The following is a 21,942-nucleotide window of genomic DNA, read 5'->3' as shown; positions in this document are numbered from 1 at the left end:
TGTCTTACTGATCTTGTAATCTTTGCATCTATGCATGTTTGTGCCTGTTTGAGTGATTATTCATGTGCAATTAAACCTGTATAATGAAAGGAGATCTCCATCAGGAGAACGGTATGCTCTCTGGGTATCTGTGCCCCTGTTGGCAAAGACCGTGCTTTCATATCAAAACAACCAGCTTGAAGTGATTTAAAGGGATATTGTATATACTGTAGGCTTTATGTTAAGATGAATTACGCCTTCCGGGTCTGGAAAGCAGTGTTTAATTATGGATAAACACTTGAAACGATTGATAATACCATGAATTTCCGATATAATTCAGCACAATATGTGAGTTTATTTAGGTGCTATTAGTGCCACACAAACGCAGGGATCAGAGATAACCTTTCCTTTCACTGTTTCATAAAAGGTGGTGGCTCAATTGCCTCTCTGTCTACCCTACCCCCCTTCAGAGTGCTGAATCAGACCTCTCCCTTTCCTCTAATGCTGACCCATTGACTCCTGTTGGCCTGGTGAACTTTTCTACATGCTCCACTGGTGACCTTTGCTTTCATTTAGGAGCAGCATAACACATATCACACCTATATATAGCCATTGTTCCAATGTCCTTAAACAAAGGACACTGATACATAAGGATACAAGCGTTTAACCATGCAGAAAATGTTTAATTTGGATCGTATCTGTCTTATTTGTTCCAGCTAAAAGTGGTGACGCACAACAACTGCTATCAACAACTGCTATCAAAAACCAGGAAGACCAGAGGGGTTCTGTTGTTTGGGGGGGCTATAAAGGCAGAACAGGACAGTGGTGGTGCTTGTTCCTCACTGAAGGTCGCCATTAATTCACATTTTCGGCCACCAGTGTTGGTTTTCCAATCAGCAGGTGACAGCAGTGGGTAGATTGCCTTTGATTTATGGCCCAGCCTGCCCCTCTTACCTGCTCCAATAAAGACCCACCCCCCAACACACACACATACCAGAACCACTTGTCACTCACATTAAAGAGGGTCCTAGTGCACACAATCCACAATTTAAGCCTCCTCTTTCAAGAAAATTTTGCTCTGCTGCAAAACCTAATCCTTAAAGGAACAGTTCACTCTAATAATTGAAGAGCATGATGTACAGTTGTGATCTAGTGGTTTCTATACATGTTGATTTTATTAAGGAATTTCTAGACCTCTCATTGGTAAAAGCTCGAATGCTCAATGGAAGCAGTTTATTAGGGGCCTAATTGCTGTTTTTAATTAAGACTGATCACCCTTTGTGCCACAAATGAAATTGCATTTCTCGCATTGTATTGGGAGTTGAATGGGAGGCTGCTTCAAAGAAAATCAAGTAAGATCAAAAGTATATGCTATTCATTTAATTGGGAAATGTGTCATTTGTGTGGGCTGAGCTTTTATTCCATTTGTCCCTTTTCACTAAGCCTTTCAAAATAAAATAAAACACACGGAGGAGAGGCATATGTCATAAAACTTTATCTAAACTATCTTCTGTTTTCCTCAATTTCTCTTAATCAAAGCCATGAACTGGAGAACGACAGCGCCTCTTAAAAATATGTATACACTGAGCGATCATTTTTAATCAGGCTCCTATAAAATCGCCCCAATTTGTCACAGTCATTTATATTCGGTTATTGATCGCAGCTGCTTTAGTTTTTCCACTTACTTCTCCGCATGCTTTGTGAATTAAACCCCAACAGCGAAACTTGTCAGAGTATCACATCCAGGATCAGCCGCACGGTGGAATCTTTGGTATGCTTCCTTTAATACACGAACAACAACAACGGCGGGGAATGTGTCTTTATGTTACGTGCTCAGATAACAGGGGCGGTTTAGAAAATCGCAAATACACGTGTGAGGTTTCAAATATGACCCGAAAAAAAAGACTATTCAATTTTGATTGCGGCCAACAGATGAAAACGATAGTGTCATTTGAGAACACTGTTAACCGAGCACCCCTACACCGGGGCGCCGAATGGTCTCTCCCACCGTGGCAGCGTCTGTCCTGCGCAGCGCTCGCTGCAAATCAATGAAGCCAGTCAAACAAACGGGGCTGGGCGGTCGAAGTTGGGACAATTTACGGAGGTTTCTGTTGCCGGATAGTCGACGTCAATAAGGATATGTATACAGCTAATATGTGTAGAAGCCTGTTTTTGTGCCCTTTCGCGGAGTAAGGAGGATATCCATGTCAGATAATTCCCTACTTTAACGAGGAGTTTGATGTATTTCGCTAGAAAATTGTAGCTTAACTGAAAAAAAAAAACTGCTCTCCCCATTCGAACTGAGGATGATTTTTGCTAATACTGGAAACCCACCGAGGACACCATATCGCAAACAGGTAAATACGCTAATATGTATTTTTTTTTAAAACAGCCTTAAAGACATTATGTCAAAAAACGTCTATTTGACAGCAACTTACAGCCTTAAAAAAAAACTTAGCCGTCGCTGTAACCGAGAGAAAACTTACTTTAGTTGACTTGTGTCATTTGAAATGGCGGTGTTGTGTTCCTGTGTGTGATGTAGGACTCAGATAGGCCACTTATGCATAATGAGAATACCTGCTGCTCGGGCTGTGGTCCAGGTCCGACACTGCTGGAGAGAAACAGGCCTACGTAGGACTTCATGTAGTTACAATAATGACCACATAGCAAAATAGCACACTAACCTCTTCCAAAAGCATCACTTATTCTTCTTTGGATTATGAATGGGATGTACACATGGGACTGGAAACTGGAAATGAACATCACCTCACAGAAACTGAACCAAACATATGTTTTCAACTTCCTCAGTATTGTGTTCTCGATCAGTTTGGACCAGAACACTTAAATATTTTAATTTTATTATTATTATTTACTTTCCCTGAAACATAACTCATACACTCATATTTGCTTGCCATATCAGTTTTCTCTGAAAAGATGACTTATTGTCCACTAATGCATCCACTTTGTCCCACTTACATTATAGAGTTTTGTTAAACACCCTTCTGCCAAAAGATTTAAATAAGCATATTTACTCTGTCGTGCTCATGCTGTTATCCGGTGGCTGTATAGAGCTCCATGGGCGAGGCCTGTTACTGGAAGCCCTGTGTATTTCCAGCTCGGATATGACAGGCTCTGCTGGTCTGGGGCTGGCTGATAAGATGCCGTCCTCTCCCCATCACAGGCTCTCACTGTCCTGCATCTGAGTAGATGTATGAAAACAAAATTCCCTTCCAGTCCCACAGAAATATAAGTTGCGCTCACCTGAGATGCAGAGAAAATGGAGTTGTGGCAAGCATTCTCTTTAAAGACTGGCTTGTCTTGTGTGTTGGTATATATATGTTATAAACTATTACTTGAATGTATACATGTCTCACTTATTCATTTAAAGTAAGGATTTGACATGATATTTAACATATCTACAGCTCAGAAATGCATGTAATACTGTGATGACAGTGATTGTTTAAAGTTAAATACAAATGCAACATGGAACTTTTTTTTATCTTAAAGCTTTTATCTCAGCACCAATTGACTTCCCACATTTGGATGTGTTCAGTTATTACTGTTTTGGTTCTAGTCGCCAACAGTATAGAGTTATTGGCATGGTATGTACATTATTGATCTCCATGGAATCAACTTGAAATTCATGCCTGGCACCAGCCACCCATCTTCAGCAAACAGGGAATAGCCTGAGCTCTACTCTTTTTTCAGAGTTTTTCATTATACAGCATTTACTGTTCATGAATCATTCTTGAGATCCTGGGAAATGTGATGTAATTACAGACTAACACCATGTGATGATTGAGAAATACGCTTTCAATTTTAGATGAGTTGCAGTACCTGTGCCTGTTACTTTGGCACAGGAAGTTTCTCACATTTGGTGCCAAACTGAGTTTTAAATAGAGTAACATATGTAGGGTTGAAAAACTAATAATGATATTGGTCATCGGGGATAATCAGTGTCAGATAGTGAAGAAGAAGACACATCCCTGAAGAGGACAGCGCCCTCGTACTATGCATCTGTATCTTGTAAACATAATGCACAAAGTTGCTCAATTATTGAAGGATTTCTGCTCTTTCCCCCCTTATCCATCCTAGATGAACAGGCCATGAGCAGCTAATATAAGCGATATTAAGACTTACAAAATAAACCCAACCTGAATAGCTCTGGAAAATTGCAGCGCCAGTTGTTTGACTGTGGTTTATATCATCTTCGAGCAAAAGAATACCTATTTCATAGCAATTGTTTTTTCTTGACTAACAGAGACTTCACTCAAACCATTTTAAACATATACAGTAAATAAAGCTCCTCATTAATGAGAGTGCTAAGGTTAAGAAGTCTGGCGCTACACCAGAAATTATTTGTTTATGTTGACCTGTAAATCAGTTATTGGACACCTCGAGACTGTGTGGGCATCAGTGTCACACAGATGTCAGAGCAACAGGCCCCTGTGGACCCTGATTGTGCTGACTACGAAGGTGTGATGGAGATATTTCTGCAGATATGGATCACTCCTCTGTAAAACATTAATCCTCACACTGGACTTAAACATCACACGATACTAATAATGTCCAGACAGTTTATCTTTTTCACCCTAATATGTGACAGTATATGAGTGACTCAGTGAGGTCACAGTAGGGGTGGGGGAAAAATGTATGCTTGTTGATCGCGATTCTCCCTTGAGAGATTATGTCTTCATGCAGAAAAGTCACTAATCAGAAATTCAAAACCCAGTTCTCAACTTTAAGATCGCCTGTTACGATGTAGTAAGACCAGGCTGTATTTTCTTTACGTCCGAACAAATTGGATGGTGAAACGAAACAGATGTAAACGTGTGTCATTTTCTTAGCTTGGCTACGTCTTGAGTTATGGTGAGGATGGCTGAGTGTTAGTCAAGAAAATGGAAATAAAAAAATCTGTTTATTGACGCTACGTTTTCAAAGAAGCCAGTAGTCACAGTGAGAGAAAAAAATGTTTAAAAAATGTGATGTTTCAAGATGCAATTAAAATCATTGTACAATCGCAAGGTAGCCATCTGAATTGGGATCAAATCAAATAATGAGGTGCCAAGACATTCCCACCTCGAACATATAGCAGACTTTTCTTGGACTGAATCCTTATGCAGACATGCCATGCAAAAGGGTCAGTTATTACATTCTGATACAGACCACAAAAAAATATATAAAATCATGTTTATCTTGGATATATCTCCTTCTTTATTTGGAAATGTCCAGCCATTTTGCCGCTGCATATATCATGTCTTGTTTTTTCCTGATTTGAATGCTAAATTTTATTCCTAGGATGGCGAAGTCAAGTTATGAATAGCTAATAAGTGGTAAATGTTCATCCAATCACAACACTTGATGTCAAACCTAAGGAAGGTTAGGGTTAGCATGGTTATTAAATGGTTTGGCATCAAGAAAGTTGATTGGATGAACAATGTGACCCGACTTTGCCATTCTAGGGGAAAAAACACAACTTCGAAGGAGTAAATGATTATGTGCATATGACTAGAGTCCCCTTTAGCTTCACAGAGCGATCCAGAATCTTTTAATTCATTGTCCTGGTTTCATAACCTGCAACTTAGCTGGTTCGGCTTACTCCCACTGCTCTCATCACTGTCACTGAGAGTTGGCGGAGACCAAAAACGGAGCCAAAAGAGAGTGAATACTCCAATTGGATGCTAATGTTATTCCATGTCTGCTTGGTGTGTAAATAAGCAGCTGTTTGCTAAGAACTTCACCATATCATTTTTTTATGGTGATAATATGTCTATGTACAGCTGGTTGCTTATGCTCCAAAGTTCCAACAAAGGTTTAAAGAGTAACATAACAACAACTGAAGATCCTATTTCTGTTGACCTCCAGTAGTCACCTTCTCACCTTGCTGGAGTGATGTACAAGTGTACTCCAGGGTGTTCAGCACACCATGACATCAGACACTTCCGACAACACCCAACTACATCCAAGAGTAATGCCAGATGTGTTCAGGTTATCATTTCGTTAGACTGAGAACCATGTTGATATTTTGATATAATCAAGTTTGGCAGATACAATCATAGGGAGGGTCTACCTTTACCACCCGGCCTGAACTTGAATTCAAACAAATGTTTCTGTCTTCCTGCCTATTCTAGCCACTTATTGCCCCATTGTCACACCCGATGGCTCCACCTAGCCCTAGCACTAACAGCAGCACCAACAACAGCAGCAGCAGCAGCACTGCAGGCTGGGACCAGCTCAGCAAAACCAACCTCTACATCCGAGGCCTGTCGCCTTCAACCACAGACCATGACCTGGTCAAGCTCTGTCAGCCGTGAGTACCACACTTCCTCTCATCATTATCTGCTATTGATCAGCCATTGATTTTTTGGCCTACTTAGTTTAGAGTCTAGTTTTTTTTATAGTGTGAGTCTTTTTTTGGCATATATTTGTTAAAATACGTGAAAGATCTAAATATGCCATTTTATAATTACTATAGCACAATTTTGTATTAAGAGGTCAGAAAATGTTCACAGTTTTGTCTTTGTTGTAATTGATCTTTATAGTACATTTTCTTTATTTGTAATAAGCAGACTTTGAATGACAACATTGAGCCCTACAGGTTGATTTCAATATCTTCTAAGAGTGGATTTAAGATTTAATCAGCCTTTTATACCAAATAGAATAGCTATATATATATATATATATATATATATGAGATTATAACAAGTGCTGCAGTATATCAGGCCTCATTTGAATATAACATGAGAGATGATCTTGAAGACCACACAAGGACAGAGTGCAGATGATGACAGCAGCACAGATTTCATATTTCATGTGTATGGATAAAGGAGAGATACTGTCAGCACTGGGCTCGTCCTCAGCTCTTTTTGTGTGCTCAGGCTTTATATTTACCATGCAGAGAGACCACCCTGGTGCCCCATAGATTTAATTTGCTGTTTGTCCAAGGCCCCATCTTCACAATGTGACACTGACTTTGCAACACAAAGCTGCCAGGCTTTTTAGAAATATATTACATATGAAAAGTAGCTTCAACAGTGGCATACACATTTTTATTCATGGTTTATCTAACCTAAGTACAATTATGTTTCACTAGTTTTTAATGTGCAAAGAGCACTTCACACTAAAAACATGACCTTAAGTATAGGATGTGCTGTTTTGTCGCTTCATATGTTAATCTGTGGTCAAACTTACTTCTTATGTGAATTCAAAATGACTCACAGGGTCACAATGAATACCTTATAGCGTGTTAAGTATTGAACCTACGTGTTCGTGTTTAAGTAAATGCGCTACACTATGATGATAGTGTAAAAGACTTGCTTTAGCCACATATGAATTCAGATTAGAGTTCAGGTCATAGGTTCATGTCCTTTCACCCAGTTTAGCATTTAGCCTAATCCCTAGCTAAAATACCTTCCTGGTTGACTTCAGGGTACATCATGGCTTGTATCAATGTCACTGTAGATTACAGTATATAGGTCGGTTTTAACAAAGTACCTCTAGACTGTGTCCACTTTAGTTGGTCATGTGGAAAAAGACACATTTAATCGGACAAATATATTTGTAAAGAGGCGTAGTTACATTGCATTGCTCTCAATTTTTAAGATTTTCTTATGCATGTCGTGGTGTACAGAAGCTACTATACAGATTTTAAAAAGACTATACAGCAAATTAATATAAATTAATTAAATGATAATGAACTGACAAAATTCAGCTTTTCTATAGACCTCTCTTAGCTTGATGAGACAGTGAAACATGAAGAGACATTCCTCTGAAAAAGATGTTTTAAATCTGGGATTGTTTACTGCCTCCCCTCAATACTGTCAGTTTTGAAAGATCAAAGCTTTTTTAAAGAAATGGCACTGAAGTAACATGGCACTACATTGTCAGATGTCACCATAGGTACTTTCCTTTCGGCATGCATACCATGACTGTTCTTTTGAAAGCATGGCAACAAGTGGTTTGCAAATACCTACATGCATCTGTAAGTGAAGAAAAGATAACAGTGACAACAGTGTGTCATTAAAAACTATATTGTCTAGCAGTGCTCCTCAGTATAAAGTAAAAAAACAGTAATTATAAGTGAGAAATAAACTTTGATTATCACAACTGTCTAAATTAGCTGACTTCTAAAAGTGACTTTCTGGTGACTCTGTACAAAGTTGGATTCAGTGGTTTAGTGTGGCTAAAGAAAGAGGGACTGTTTAGCTTTGCACTGACATGGTGGGGATTTTCAGCACCCCATGGAAACCACTTCCTGTTTCTCATATTTTTACGGTGATGTCATAGATTGTTGCTCAACCCTCCCTCTGTGTGTTTTATAACTGGCTCCGTCTGGTACATAATCCAGTTAACAATGCCTCGCCTTTTTGCTCCTCCCCTAGGTATGGCAAAATTGTATCAACAAAGGCCATCCTGGACAAGACTACAAACAAATGTAAAGGTGTGTGAAGTTGTTTTTCTCTTTCCAACAACTCCCTCTTTTATCTGTCCCCTAACTGTAGAGGGCTTTCACGAACTGCCCTGCTGAATTTTCAACTGCACACACTTTCTGAAAAATGAGTAAACATCAAAACATCCAGCCATTCAGCAGCTTTGCAGTCGTCTCAGATGAAGTCAGGAAACAGACAGCCAGGCTGCTTAAATCTGCCTCCCAGCTCATGTTATTTTAAGCCTCAGCCCTTGTCTGTTGGTGTGTCACCACTGTGGGTGGATCCCGGGAAGAAGTGGCCGACTCCTCCTCTTCCTGCTGAGTGACAGTGTTGGTCTTGGTCCAGTTCTAGTAGACTGCCCATCGGACTAAAGAGGGACTTAGTGATTCTCTCTGGTGCTGATGGGATTAAGAGAATGCTTTGTCACTCTCCTCTGGATTATACAGATGCCAGTTAATCGAAGGCTCTTGGTGAAAGGGGACACTGTTAAAGACCTTGTAAAGCTCAGACTGAATTTTAAACAGAAGCCAGAGATGCCTTGAGAAACCTTGAGTTTCACAAAATACATAGTTTTTTTTAACTCATTTCAGAATTATCAAGAATGTATAGAAATAACTTTTGAGGATTCATATGAAACTTTTAGTATCAATGTGAGCCATTTCTCAGCTGAAAAAGCAGCCGCAGTCGCAGTAGAGGTTAGGGACTATAGGTTCACCCTGTTTGTACCCCTCAGGACAAAGAGCTGACCTGAGCCATGAACGTCACACTGGCATCTGCATCCTCAGCACTTTTCTACCCCTATTTCCACATACAAACACACACAAAAGCATGCATACAAACAACTAGATAGTCCTAATGCACAAGTATACATACTGTAAAATTACAGAGGAGCACAAAGTATGTAAAGCTTTATCAGCCCACAAAACACGTAGGATCAGCTATCAACTGTGCGGGCTACAGAATATTGTCCTAACTGCGCTGCTTGTCTCCTCAGGATATGGCTTTGTGGACTTTGACAGCCCCGCTGCAGCTCAGAAAGCTGTGGCTGCCCTGAAGACCACTGGTGTCCAAGCTCAGATGGCAAAGGTGAGGATTCATTACAGTCTAATCCTGATATCTCATCCGTTCCAGTCACCCACTAACACCGTTTCTCCTCCATCTGGCTGGTCAGGAAACTTAAACCTAATCTTTGTGGTATTACATAGTAGTGTGCCTGCCATTCGTGACTGAGATCCCTGAGTTGAATCATGAAGGAAGCATGTGTGATTTTAGGCATTTACACAATTAAGCATCAGGTTTCCTGAGGCACCTGCGTCCATTTTCAAGAGCAAATGTGACACATTTGCACCAGGTTGTTGCAACACGCAAGTCTCAGTTTGCGTGTCAGTAGTGTGAGCTTTTGCAATGTGCAGCTCTGTCCTTACTGCGCACGCACTTAATTAAGGTCTGCACGAATAATAAATAGAGATATATTAACACAGGCTGACTGTGTATTCTCCTGGATTTACTACAGTCAATTTGCAATAAGTATTAATTAAAATCAGGTTGTCGTGTAACAGCAAACAAACGGTGGTGGTTTTTGTTTATTAGACATAAATTTGATCTAGAGGTTTATTAGACTGTGAGATCACAATGTTAGTTACTTCTTTCTCTTGACAAGACATTCACAGTGAGTTAGACATTTGCTCTATCAACAGCATCTCCACCCTACACCTGCCAGGTCTTTCTTTCTCTTTCTTATTTGTCTCATTCTCTGTTGTCGTCTTATCTCAGTCCATTTCTTTGTCCATAAAGAACGACTCCAGCTGCATTTATAGTATATTTTATCACTTTCTCAGTAAATCAGTCCCTCAGTGATTACACGTATTTGATCATTTTTCTGATGTGTTCATGTATGGTTTATGAGGTGTGTGTTTCCCTGTGTTGCATGCATATACATCACTGATGGCTCCCAAAGGTATTCTGCTGGCGACAGCTCCCAGCCAGGCTTTAGAGAGGTTTTAGACGTGAGTGGCGCCAATAGTCAGAGCATCGGGTGTAGAGATCAGTGTTGCTGACAGCAGGATGACCTAGCCTCCAAAGCACCATTACTGTTGCTGTAGCTTCCTGAAAGATAATTTTAGTTAAACCTATCAGAAACAAACATGCAGTGAGGGATGTGAATATGTTTTAAAACATTGCAGGAGTCAAGTTAAATCCATTTTTAAGTTGTTTGCTTTTAAGGTGCCCAGTGTTACGTGGACAGACAGTCATCCAAGATTTAAATACACCACAGATATGACCTTATTTCTTCACGATATAATATTGGAGATTTTCAGATGAAGGGCTTTAAATTAGGACTGTATGACTTTAGACTTGTACTCTCACTGACATAGGGAAAGGAAGTAAATAATTGTGTGCTGTTATGGTAACAGGAACCAGTCAGGGGAAATTAGTTCCCATACAGCACAGAGCAAGAACCCTTGGCCTCATTTCCCTGTCTGGGGGATCTGTGGAGCTTCTTGACATGCCTCTGTGCACCCATTTTACTTTTTTAATTAAAATAGAGCAGCTTCGAGGGCCATGCCCAAGTTTAATCTTTGTATTGTGGATGGTAAAGTGTGAGCCTTTCAGTCCAGCTTTATTCTCACTATTGCAGTGGCTTGTTTGGGCTTAATGGACTCTCTGACAAAGGTCCCTTTTCCTGTTTTTTTTATCTGCCCAGGCACCCTTCAGTGGGCTTTCTCTCATTATTATTTCAATGACAGGTGGTGGGAAGTAGCTAGATAAGAGTTTCCCTTCTTTTTACCTACGTTATTTCACTGAATGTCTCATTATTGTTTGTCTCCCTTAATTAAGGGATTCAACCAATGCACATTTCTATAGGAAGTTATTAATATCGGCTTGTAGAATTGATGCAATTTATAGAGGAACAGCATTGTTCTATCTTGTTTCTTGTGACCAGAAAGTCACAGTCCAATCCCTGCATTAGCAGGCTAAATGTGGGTGGGGGAAGTGAAAGAACAGTACATGGCTGTACCTTGTTACCATGACTGTAGCGCCCTTGAGGAAGACGCTTAACAACTGTTCCAGTAGAGCTAGAGCAGATAAGACTGAGACTTTACTGGATAAATAATAGGCCTTAAAAGTCATTACATACTACAATTTTGAGGTCTTAATTGCCACAAACATTTTGTCTTATTCCATTTTGATTTCCATAAGCTGAGTCTGGCTCCTCAGCGTGAAAGGCCACATTTCTGAATATTACAAATTTTTAACTACCACTGAACCTAGTACTGTCATTATATGTTACACTTTAAACCTGTTGGCATAAAGTGGATTAAGCTAACTCACTCTAATAACTATATTACTACATGAAACACCTACCTCTGCATGGGGCAACATACTGCATATACAGCTTTCCTTAAAATTACCTGCAATGGTTTAAAATTATCTTGAAATGGTCTTTAAAAGCATTAAATATGTGTGCCTGATTCTTGTAGACCCCATAAGTGTGAATAGGGAGTAGGTTTTTCCTAAAAAAAAATGTGTTAATGTTAATCATACCCCGGTTAAGTAAAGGTTAAAAATATAGTTAGGAGTTACATTTTACATTCACATGTCTCACAACACAAATAGCCAACAAGCAACATCTTTTCAAGAAATCACATCACATTTTTTACATTTCATAGTCTACTCTCTCTGTGTCAAGGTATGATGAACACCAAGCCATTAGCCGCACCTTCATCAGCGTGCGTCAGTCACAGCTGATGACTGACTGACTGACGGGTGGGGACCCATTCAAAACACAAACAGCAGTCTTGTCATACTGGGATGAACATTTCCACATTTCTCTCAAGTAGCGATAGAGTCACATTCATCTCACCTTCAAACCTTCTTTCAAGTCAAAAGTATGATTTCTTCTGGAATAGAAACATGTGACATTGCAGACCATGTCAGTATTCATCTTGCATGAATGATCAGAGAAGAAATTCACTTCCTGTCATTAATAATTTAACCGGGTTTCATTGAGGTTACACTTTGCATTATAAATGCTACCACAAAATGCCGCCAAAGCCTGTTTTCACCTTCCCTGGCTTTTGCTGCAGCTCAGGCTGTGGCTCATTCATCGTCCTCTAATTCTGAAATGTTGATTTTTCTGTCAGTGCATTACTTTTAGTAATCCAACCTGTCCCTGTAGCTGACTCTGAACAGCCCAACGCTGATGAATATTAATGGTGAGAGGCCGCTCCCTCGGGACTCGTAGCCGTGTCTTATGTTTCTGCTGATGCTATTAAAATACAGCAAGAAATCAGCTGATGTGAGCCTTAAGCTAGCGTGGGCTGCATGCAAATCTCTTTTTATCACTGCTCATGGTGACCCTTTACTACCTAAAACCCCCAACAGAGACGGACAGGAAGAAGGAGGAGCAGACGCATGATAACCCCATTGCTGAGGTCCATAGTAGAAGTCGATTAAATGTCAAGGATAAATTATATCATGGAATTTTACAGAAACTTCCCTCCTCTTTTCCTGTTTCTTTGTTAAATGCTTGTAAAGGAATGTTTTTGTCTTTTCCAGGTGTGATTTAAGCCTTTCTGTGTAATTACATTATGTCTGGCTTCCTCTTTCTCTTCTTTGACCGCACAGCAACAAGAGCAAGACCCGACAAACTTGTACATCTCCAACCTGCCGTTGTCTATGGACGAGCAGGAACTGGAGAACATGTTGAAGCACTTTGGCCAGGTCATATCCACACGCATCCTGAGGGACTCCAGTGGCGGCAGCAGAGGAGTGGGCTTTGCAAGGTCAGATCCTTGTGTAATTTATTATCAATGAATCATGGTCCTCAAACAATAATAGGAAATTGTTTTTTTACTTGTGCTACAGATAGCATTTTAACATCAGTAAATCTAAACTATAACAGATGTGACACATTGGTATGATTAAAGTAGATAATGGTATCCAACTGGGTTCATGCTTCATGGTCAGAAGAGAGGAAGGAATGAGTCCTGAACATTTCCCTCGTCTCAAAGTCAATGGGTTATAGTCAAATGCCTGAGTATAAAATACATCAATTAATACCCCATGTTTGAATTATAAAGTGCCTGTCATTGCCTTTTACTTCCGGCGATTTCATTTGCGCTTCAAAATTCATAAAAGTGGTGTTCATCCATGTAGATCATCTCGCTGGACAAAATTTCTTAGTATTATAATCTTGAGCATCTCTAACTTCCGGTTTAACCCACAAAAATATGTCACACCTGCAGCACTTAAACCAGAAACATAGAAGTAACATCAGTGACGGAGGAAGGGAGAAAAGGGGCAATATGTCATTTACAACATTAGGCAGCAAAGTCTGAAGGAAATCTGTCTTTCATTTTGAAATACAGTAGCACAAACGGTCTCAAAGGATTGAAACGTAGCTATTTGTGAAACCAGCTACCAAAATCACAGTTTTGTTAAAAATGCATAATAAACTTTTCAAGCACTGGGTTTCTCATCATAAACGTGTTTCTAAAATTAATACCTAACAACACATAGCTATGCTTATGATAACAAGGCAGAGAGGGAAACATTTCATGTATGGACAAATGGAAACTCCTGTAGAAAATACTTTCACAATGACTGGGTGATATAATTATAGTGGTGATGCAGGCTTCCGCCAGTCATACTCGCACAACCTGACGTCTGACTGAAATACCTGACAGGCGAGGCTAGGGACACAAGTGACAAAACAATATCATGATGTATCAAAGGAATGTTTGTCTGTATGAAGGTGTGCTCATAGCCTGTTAAGACTATACAAGTTGAATCCACAACATATTTGTATGAATTAGGCTTGAAATCTTTTATACTGAACCTGCCCTACCACCCACCCAGAGGAAGCAGGTCTTGGAAAGTACCTGCTCACTCTTATCGCTGCTTATGTTGTTATGCTCTGTGTCTCTTTTATAACTTCAGGATGGAATCAACTGAAAAATGTGATGCAGTCATTTCTCACTTCAATGGAAAGTTTATTAAGATACCTGCAGGTGTTCCAGGTAAGACATACATATTATTATCTTATATTTGCAGGCACACACTGCACAAACTCAGAGAAAAGTGAAAATGATCTAGTTTAACCGCCATGCCATTAATAGAATCTGAGAGGGAAAATTGCAGTATTTGCCTCGTAATGTCTATAATGCATACAACGTTAATGGATGGTGTTGAATAGGCAGGACGAAGCGGTCAGCCAACTGATTCATGCTTCCAACAGGAGTCAGTAAGTCTGCTGGTAAAGAGCTCATACACACTCAGTCCTAAGTGGCAGAGCACAGACAAAGAAATGGAGGGAGAGCTGCTCTCTGTGGCCTCCACTCCCTCTTTAAGCTTTTTAATTGGATTATTAGACTGAAATAGTCTCTGCTGGCCTTGCCTCCTTTAGGAAGGGGAGGGGATTACAGCTCCACAGCTGCCAAATTAGATGTCTGTGTTCCCAGGCTGGCCAGTAAATGTGCACTCCCAGGCTTCAGGGGGTGAATGACTGCATAGCGAGCATTGACAGACAGCATTGTGTGTATTTGTGCGTGTGTGTGTGTTTAAGACAGACCTTTAATTTTATTCTCTCGCCACTTCTCTCTCTTTAGCGCCACCTGAGCCCTTGCTGTGCAAGTTTGCTGACGGTGGACAGAAAAAGAGACAAAGTCAGAATAAATTTGCCCAGAATGGTCGGGGGTGGGGAAGGGACGCTGACTCCAGACTGGTAAGTGGTGCCCAGGATGGAGTGAGTGGTCTGACCAATGCATGACCAGATAGGAGTAATAAAGCACAAAGTTAGGGGGCACCTGAAGTGTTGCATAATAGACAACAGCTAGTGTAACAAATACTACAAACAGAGATGAAGAGAGACTTTATTGTTTTTTAGTGCTGCTGAATAGTCATCTAAAGAAATAAATTACATGTATCATATCTGTTTTTTACTGAGTTGTAGTTGTGGTTATGTCTTTTACAGCGCATTACAGTCTTGTGTAGTCGAGGATGCTCTCAGGTTTGAGCACAATAGATACACAATAGTAATTTTGTATGAGGATATCATGTTGGTCACCAGGTTTGGAAATAGTTTGGAAAGTTCTGAAAATGCGAAATTTTAATTGTCATGTTTTCAAAATTACGAATTAGCTTCTTAAATGTTTTGTCATTTATGATGGTAAATAAAGACTCTTTGGGCTTCGGACTGTTGGTTGGTCAAAAGAAGCATTTTGAAGACGTCACTTTGGGCTCTGGGAAATTAACACAGACTAAGCAATAACGGAAATAATCAGTAGTTGCAGCCCTACCATTGTTGTACTTGTTTGTATTAAGCAAGCATTAAATAAACATCAATGTTTACAATCAAAGTTATCTGAACAGCTAAAATAAACTCAGTAACATTATACTTCAACTGTTGTGGGTATTAAGGAATTCTTTAAGCTTTATTTTTCTCCCAATTGCATTTATAGTAACAATTTAGATTTTTGGTAACGATGAACCGACATTTATTAGAAGTTTTGGGTTGAAAGTGTTTAAAAAGTGTTTATCTACTTCAGTTTGCGTTGCCAAACCTGTGTCTTGTTTTGCTCTCAGGCTGGAATGACTCTCACATATGATCCTAGTGCGGCTGCTATGCAAAATGGGTAAGCTACAAAACCAGATTGGACTGCACTGCTGCAGTCAATATATATTTCATTGTACTTAACTTTTTTATTTTATAAACACCACTTTTTTTCTGCGTCTACAGATTTTTCCCACAAGCATACAGTATTTCAAACAGGATGATTGCTCAAGCGTCCATGTCTCCATACATGTCTCCGGTTTCAACATACCAGGTTTGAATCCTGTTTCTTGAATGAAAAAATATGTAGCTTTGGTACTGTAACATGAAAGACACGTTTTATTTATCAGTTTTGAACATAGTAATTCAGTAACTATGTTTATAAATCATCATCATAAACTTGTCTGTGGGGTTTCAGTGGTGTGGGTTAAATACGTGACAAAAGGAACTGTGGCCATTCATGCTTGTTGCTGTGCCAACCACAGCAGCATGTGATCTCTGGAAATAGCAGCTGTTCAGTGTCAATGTGTTTACAGAGTGTGTTTGTGTGATGTTTTAGGTGCAGAACCCATCCTGGGTGCCTCATCAGCCCTACATCATGCAGCACCCAGTAAGAACAAAATCTCTCCATCATCACAACTCTCTCTCTCTCTATCTCTCTATCTCTCTCCCACTCCTTGTTGTTTTGCCTCTGTGGTTGTAACAGTATTGAAACATTTTTTTAAGTAATCAGACACAATATGGGAGAGTAGTTGTTCCACATAAGGTGACACTGATCTCTGAGGATTTACGGTACTAAAGTGTTGGTATCTGAATGTAAAAACAACTGCTTTAGAGAGGCTGTGTAAGGCTCTGTATTTGGTGACAGATGCCGAGTATTTTAGCACAGATGGGTTTGAATTGAGAGCAGAGAGTCCTTTCTTGCTGTGAAAATGAGCCATCAAAGATGAGAAAACACAGCTCGATGCATCAGGCCAGCCAAGATGCTTATAGACAACTTGTGACTACTCACCTTCTGCTGTAGATTTAAGATGTGAAGTCTAAGGTCACTCAGTTTCTCCGATCTGACAAAATTTTGCATTTAAATTCCAGATATTCTGCATAATTATTGTGACAGTCAATCATCTTTATGCAGTATGTGTTTTGAAGAATACTTTCCTTCAGTGTGTTTATGCACAAGCTGCATACGTTCCTCTCATCTGCTCTCACTTTTCTTCTAGGGGACAGTGATATCGCCCTCTATGGACCCATCTATGTCACTACAGCCTGCTTCTATGATGGCCCCGCTCACACAGCAGATGAGTCACCTCTCTATGGGCAGTGCAGGAACGGTGAGAGGACACTGCACAGGATCAGAAATTAGTTCACACATTATGCGCATACCTTTATTCCCCACATTATTATCTCAGGATAAACGCCTTGAGATGTATCATCTCTTTTCCAAGGGGGTCCCAAACAAACGCTCACAAATGGAAGACTGTCTAACACACCAGTGACAAAACAACCAGCAGACAAATAAACAAAGAACAAAAGAAATAACAAAAGAAATGGAAGAAAAAAAGAGTTGCAGCTAGAGTTGGGACTGACGTACTTCACTCATTAGATATTGGACTGATCAATCCATGAACCCATCCAGACTCCATAGCCAAAGTTGCAAACTCCCCGTAGTATAACACAGACAGTCTGCAACTAAGTTGAGACTGAATTGAGACACCATTTGGTAGTATCAGCATTGCAAGGCATCACAATCAGAATCTGATTGGAAGTGGAAAAAAAGGTGACAATGCGTCTGTAGTTAAAAGCTAATACTAGGCACAATCACAAAAAAAAGAACTGCAATGGCACTCAGTAGAGCGCATACCTCTGCCAAGGCCCAATAGTCCCCTTTACTTCAATCAGGCCTAATCCAATATTAAATAAAATATATTTAAATCTGCTGGAACCAGATTTTTATTTGGATCTGCATGAAATAGATACAAGCCACCTAAATATATCAGATTTTTTTCATCAAGATTCATCCATTATTCTGTGAGAAATTAACAAAAATGCAGAAAAACACCCTGCTTGTTATGGTAAAGAAAGCAAGAAAAAATTCCTGGATCCGTCCCTTTATCCAAATCAACATCAAAAGTTAATGGGGTCTATTCTGGGCCGAGACTCATCCTCCATCAAAGTTTCTGGTAAATCAGCTCAGTAGTTTTTGTGTTATCCTGCTGACAAGCCGACAGACATGGCTGAAAACATAACCTCCTCTGCAGAGAAAAACATTATCAATCTATAAATAAAGGAACAGTGATAACATTACTAGGCCGTAACCGTACATTTTAAATAAGGGAAATGATAACGATGAACCGGTATTCATTATATTTGAGAATAAGGTGTCAGAAAGTGCATAATTAAACTATAAATGTATAGACCATGGGCATGCTTAATATATAACTCTATTTCTCTTCCCTTCATTGTGCAGTTTATGGCTGCTAACACAGCCATGCAAGGAGCATATATCCCACAGTATGCACACATGCAGACATCAACTGTTCCTGTAGAGGTACGTGCATTAACATCATTGCAGCCTGATGTGTGTTAAGCATTATCTTTGTTTAAAACAGCAGCACGTTGTTGCCAAATTGACGATGGCAAAGAGTTTTACTCAAACATATTACTCTTTCTTCTAGGAAAATGGTGCACAGTCAGTGGACTCATCCGGCAATCATTCCCCATATTCTTACCAACAAACCAAGTAGTGCTGAGGTAACATTTGGACAACCGCTCAAACAATCCTGTCTACAAATGCAATGGATGCTAAGGAGCTTTTCACTGTTTTGCACAAGTTCTGCAAATGTTTAAGTGAGACTATTTTTGGTATCATTTTCAGAGAGAATATCAGAGTGCAACAAATGATTCAAATTCTATTTAAAAGAAAGTTTTGAAAAAGTTTTATTTTCATACTAGAAAACGTTTATTTTTTACCACGGATTGCCGCAGGACACAAGAAAGAATTACGTGACTAGTTGTTTAAAGTGCATGAGAGTAAATCTGTCTTTTGTTAATATTTCCAGATTTTTCTTTCCTCTGAAGACATTTTTGCAAATGATGTTTTTGTGCTTGCTGTGTGAGTGTTGCTATGGTGAAGTGTTACGTGTTGTTTTCTTGTACAGTGGTTTCTCTTAGTACTTTAGATTGATCTTGCTGTCTGATTAAAAGTTTGCCTTCATTGTTTTGATACAGTAGTTGTACAGACCACCACAGAGAGCGGCAATAAGCGGTGCTAAGAGCTGTTGCCTTGGAAATGAGCTGTGTAGGAGTTTTTTTTTAATGAAATCTATGTTTTATTGCTTTTCCCTCCCAAAACTGATAGGAAAGTAGGAGAATTTTTTAGGGAAAATGTTTTGAATGAAATGATTTTAATGGATGTAATATTTATTTAGTAAGAAGACCTTATATGTTTCTGGATGTTGGAATAAGTTAGAGTTCCTGCTCACCTTTTGAATCTTGCCTTTTTGATTACTTGGTATTGTAGAATAGCTGAAATTGAACTTCCTCAGTGGGGTGGGGCAATGAGAAGGGGCAAATGCGTTTTGTTTGTTGGTCATGGTTTTGTCTTTTTGGGTGATGTTAATTGTTATTTTGATGGGGTGTGTCTTTTTCGTTTTTATTTGAAAAAACAAACAAACTAACAGGTAAACATAGACTTACGATTGTGCAAAAAAAACTCATCAAAGCCTTGTAATAGAACTTAGGCAAAAGTTCAAGTTGGGGAGTAAAACGAGATGAATATGTGTATATTATCGCACCTCGCTCTTTGATAGGAAACAAACAAACTTGGCACTTTCAGTTGTAGTTTACTTCACCAAAGATTGCGAGCTAACAGGCTGAGGAAATAGCATCATTTTGTCTCTGTAACCAGGACATAAGTGACTCCGCAAACTAGATTGCAGTTTGGACAGTGTGCCTTTTTTGTATATTCACATTCAGTTGTCATTAGTAGGTTATTAATACAGTACAGACACACACGCAAGCATGAAGGAAGGCCTGGATCCAACAAGTGCCACAGACGAATTTCATACTTAGAGAAAAATGCAACATTTTAGTAGCCAAGACAAAAATAAGGAAGTACACTATGAAAGGATAGTGCTACACTAGCAATATGATAAGGGCTGCAACTATTGATTATTTTCATTGTCAATTAAGCTGAATTATTTTTTTGATTAATTGATTAGTTGTATAAAATGTCCGCAATTGGGGGAAAATGTAGATCGTTTCCCAAAGTCCAAGATGACGTCCTCAACTGTCTCATTCTGTCCACAACCCAAAGATAATCGGTTTACAGTCATAGAGGAGTAAAGAAACCAGAAAATATTTACATTTGAGAAGCTGGAATCAGACAATTTTGTTTTTTTATTTCTTAAAAAATAACCTAAAGGTGCAATATGTAGGAATTTTAGTCTAAAACAAAAAAAATTACCTAAAATTATCAACAGATTATGAAGTTAGCATGCTAACCAGCTGACTCCCAGTGACATTGTACCCCAAGAGGTGACAGTTCAATAGTAAACAATACCAAACACTCCCCCGGTGCCCCGAGCTCCCAGTCCAGGCAGACTCAACTAATCCAACCACTAGCTACAGGATTAATTGAGTTCACTCGCTAACACAACTATAGTTAGCAGTTACTCTGATATGCCAGTATTTTTTTAATTTGTCAGGTCTCTAGTTCTTACATATTGCACCTTTAAACCAAGTAATCGATTATCGAAAAACCTGGCAATTCATTTAATAGTTCGAATGATCGATTTAACTGATCGATTGGTGGTTGCAGCTCTAAATCTGATATGATATAGCACTAAAAAAAGTGATGATTTTTTTTTTTTAATATATAGTGGTGGATTAAAGCAGGCTTGTTGATTATTGTGTCCTCCAGTAAGCCTGTGATTCGACCTGGCGGTCAGTCAGACCAGTTATCTACCTCAGAGTTTTCCTTCCCTCTCTGTACTAGGTCGGGTTAGCAGGTCCAGCCCGCCCTTCCAGACCAAATGCCACGCTCAGGAGCTGGCCACATACAGCTGTTTCCTCATAGGTTGTTTTGAATTTTCTTCAAACCTATGTTTTTGGGGGTTTTTTTTACGATGTGATATTGTAACCATTAGGGTGGTGGGGTGGGGGGCGACAACATGTTTCTTCTCACGTTCACACATTCAGTTTAAAGAGCTGCTGCTTGTATGGCGATAGATTCCAGACACTGATCTAAGATGTTAAAGACCAACAATGACAACAAAGCGTTGTGTTCATTGGATCTGTGCTCCTTGAAACAAACATGTTTGTTGTTTTTTTTGTCTTGGGTCTAGACGATCTCACAGCAGCATTTCCTTTGTAGTTAGCTAGAGTGTGCAACAAGCGTAAAGGGCGGCCGAGATTATACTTGAGATATCTTTGTAATGCCTGAGACTGAGAAGTAATACTGTCTTGTGAGGTTCATGCTGCTAGTGGTGTCTGAACCAAGTGCCATAGTATCTGGGTCAAGAGTGGCAGAGGTGCATCCAATAAAAATTGCTCATATAAGTAACCACCATGTTGAACAGTCATTAAGTTATATGAAAAAGTTCTAATTTATGAGGAGTTTTGTACAGACAGCTTGAGGAAATAAGAGTTTTTCATAGAGCTATATGAAAGTTTTTTGTTTTTATTTTATTTTTTTTTTACTCGTGCCACACAATTGCCAGTGGTAACTTGTATGTACAGTTTAATTTCTCCTCTGTACTTTTGTTTTGTAGTGTTTGTTAAAGCCAAAGACCTTTATTTCAGTAGATTGTTGCCTAAGGTTTCATTTCTTTGACATTTTTGAATAAAAATTTTCAACTTTTAATTGTAGGTCTAGTCTTTATTGTTGGTTGGTGATCATGCTGGTTGGCTGCTTGCTTCGGTTAATGAGGAAATTATGTAAAAACATCATTTGTGATGGCTCACATCCAAACTGCGTCA

The 21,942-nt window shown here is 39.3% G+C and overlaps 2 protein-coding genes across 4 annotated transcripts in view; one reads left to right on the top strand and one right to left on the bottom strand.

Moving 5' to 3' along the window:
* tank (TRAF family member-associated NFKB activator) overlaps window positions 1-15,052 on the bottom strand; it is a 33,476-nt gene extending 18,424 nt beyond the window's left edge. Inside the window, exons 1-3 of one of the 2 annotated variants that reach the window (XM_084361944.1) lie at window positions 14,983-15,052; window positions 10,346-10,514; window positions 3,012-3,178 (exon numbers count right to left, since the gene is read on the bottom strand). In XM_084361944.1, coding sequence (XP_084218070.1) covers window positions 3,012-3,025 — 14 coding nt within the window. In that variant the 5' untranslated portion in view covers window positions 3,026-3,178; window positions 10,346-10,514; window positions 14,983-15,052. The remainder of the gene's footprint in view (window positions 1-3,011; window positions 3,179-10,345; window positions 10,515-14,982) is intronic. The other variant, XM_084361945.1, reaches the window with a different exon arrangement.
* rbms1b (RNA binding motif, single stranded interacting protein 1b) lies at window positions 2,008-21,826 on the top strand. Of its 2 annotated transcripts, XM_084361943.1 has the most exons (14): window positions 2,008-2,336; window positions 6,111-6,289; window positions 8,361-8,419; window positions 9,403-9,494; window positions 13,038-13,195; window positions 14,352-14,431; window positions 15,020-15,135; window positions 15,996-16,045; window positions 16,150-16,237; window positions 16,523-16,573; window positions 17,184-17,294; window positions 18,431-18,511; window positions 18,639-18,714; window positions 19,023-21,826. In XM_084361943.1, exons 1-13 carry the CDS (start codon window positions 2,286-2,288, stop codon window positions 18,705-18,707), a joined length of 1,185 nt encoding a protein of 394 aa, XP_084218069.1. In that variant the 5' UTR covers window positions 2,008-2,285; the 3' UTR covers window positions 18,708-18,714; window positions 19,023-21,826. The 2 variants fall into 2 exon arrangements, with proteins under 2 accessions (XP_084218069.1, XP_084218068.1); XM_084361942.1 differs by having other exon boundaries at window positions 2,009-2,336; window positions 18,639-21,826.
* The last annotated feature ends 116 nt before the right edge of the window (window positions 21,827-21,942 follow it).

This window comes from Pagrus pagrus (genome assembly GCF_965226575.1).
Source record: "Pagrus pagrus genome assembly, chromosome: 9".
Taxonomy (NCBI): Eukaryota; Metazoa; Chordata; class Actinopteri; order Spariformes; family Sparidae; genus Pagrus; species Pagrus pagrus.
The sequence above is the reverse complement of the archived record's forward strand: the minus strand, read 5'-3'. Positions and strand labels throughout refer to the sequence as shown.

Coding starts and splice junctions, on each gene's coding strand:
- rbms1b (XM_084361943.1), top strand. CDS start 2,286: ATGATTTTTGCTAATACTGGAAACCCACCGAGGACACCATATCGCAAA. Junction 8,420..9,402: donor GACTACAAACAAATGTAAAG/GTGTGTGAAGTT, acceptor TTGTCTCCTCAG/GATATGGCTTTGTGGACTTT. Junction 14,432..15,019: donor GATACCTGCAGGTGTTCCAG/GTAAGACATACA, acceptor CTCTCTCTTTAG/CGCCACCTGAGCCCTTGCTG.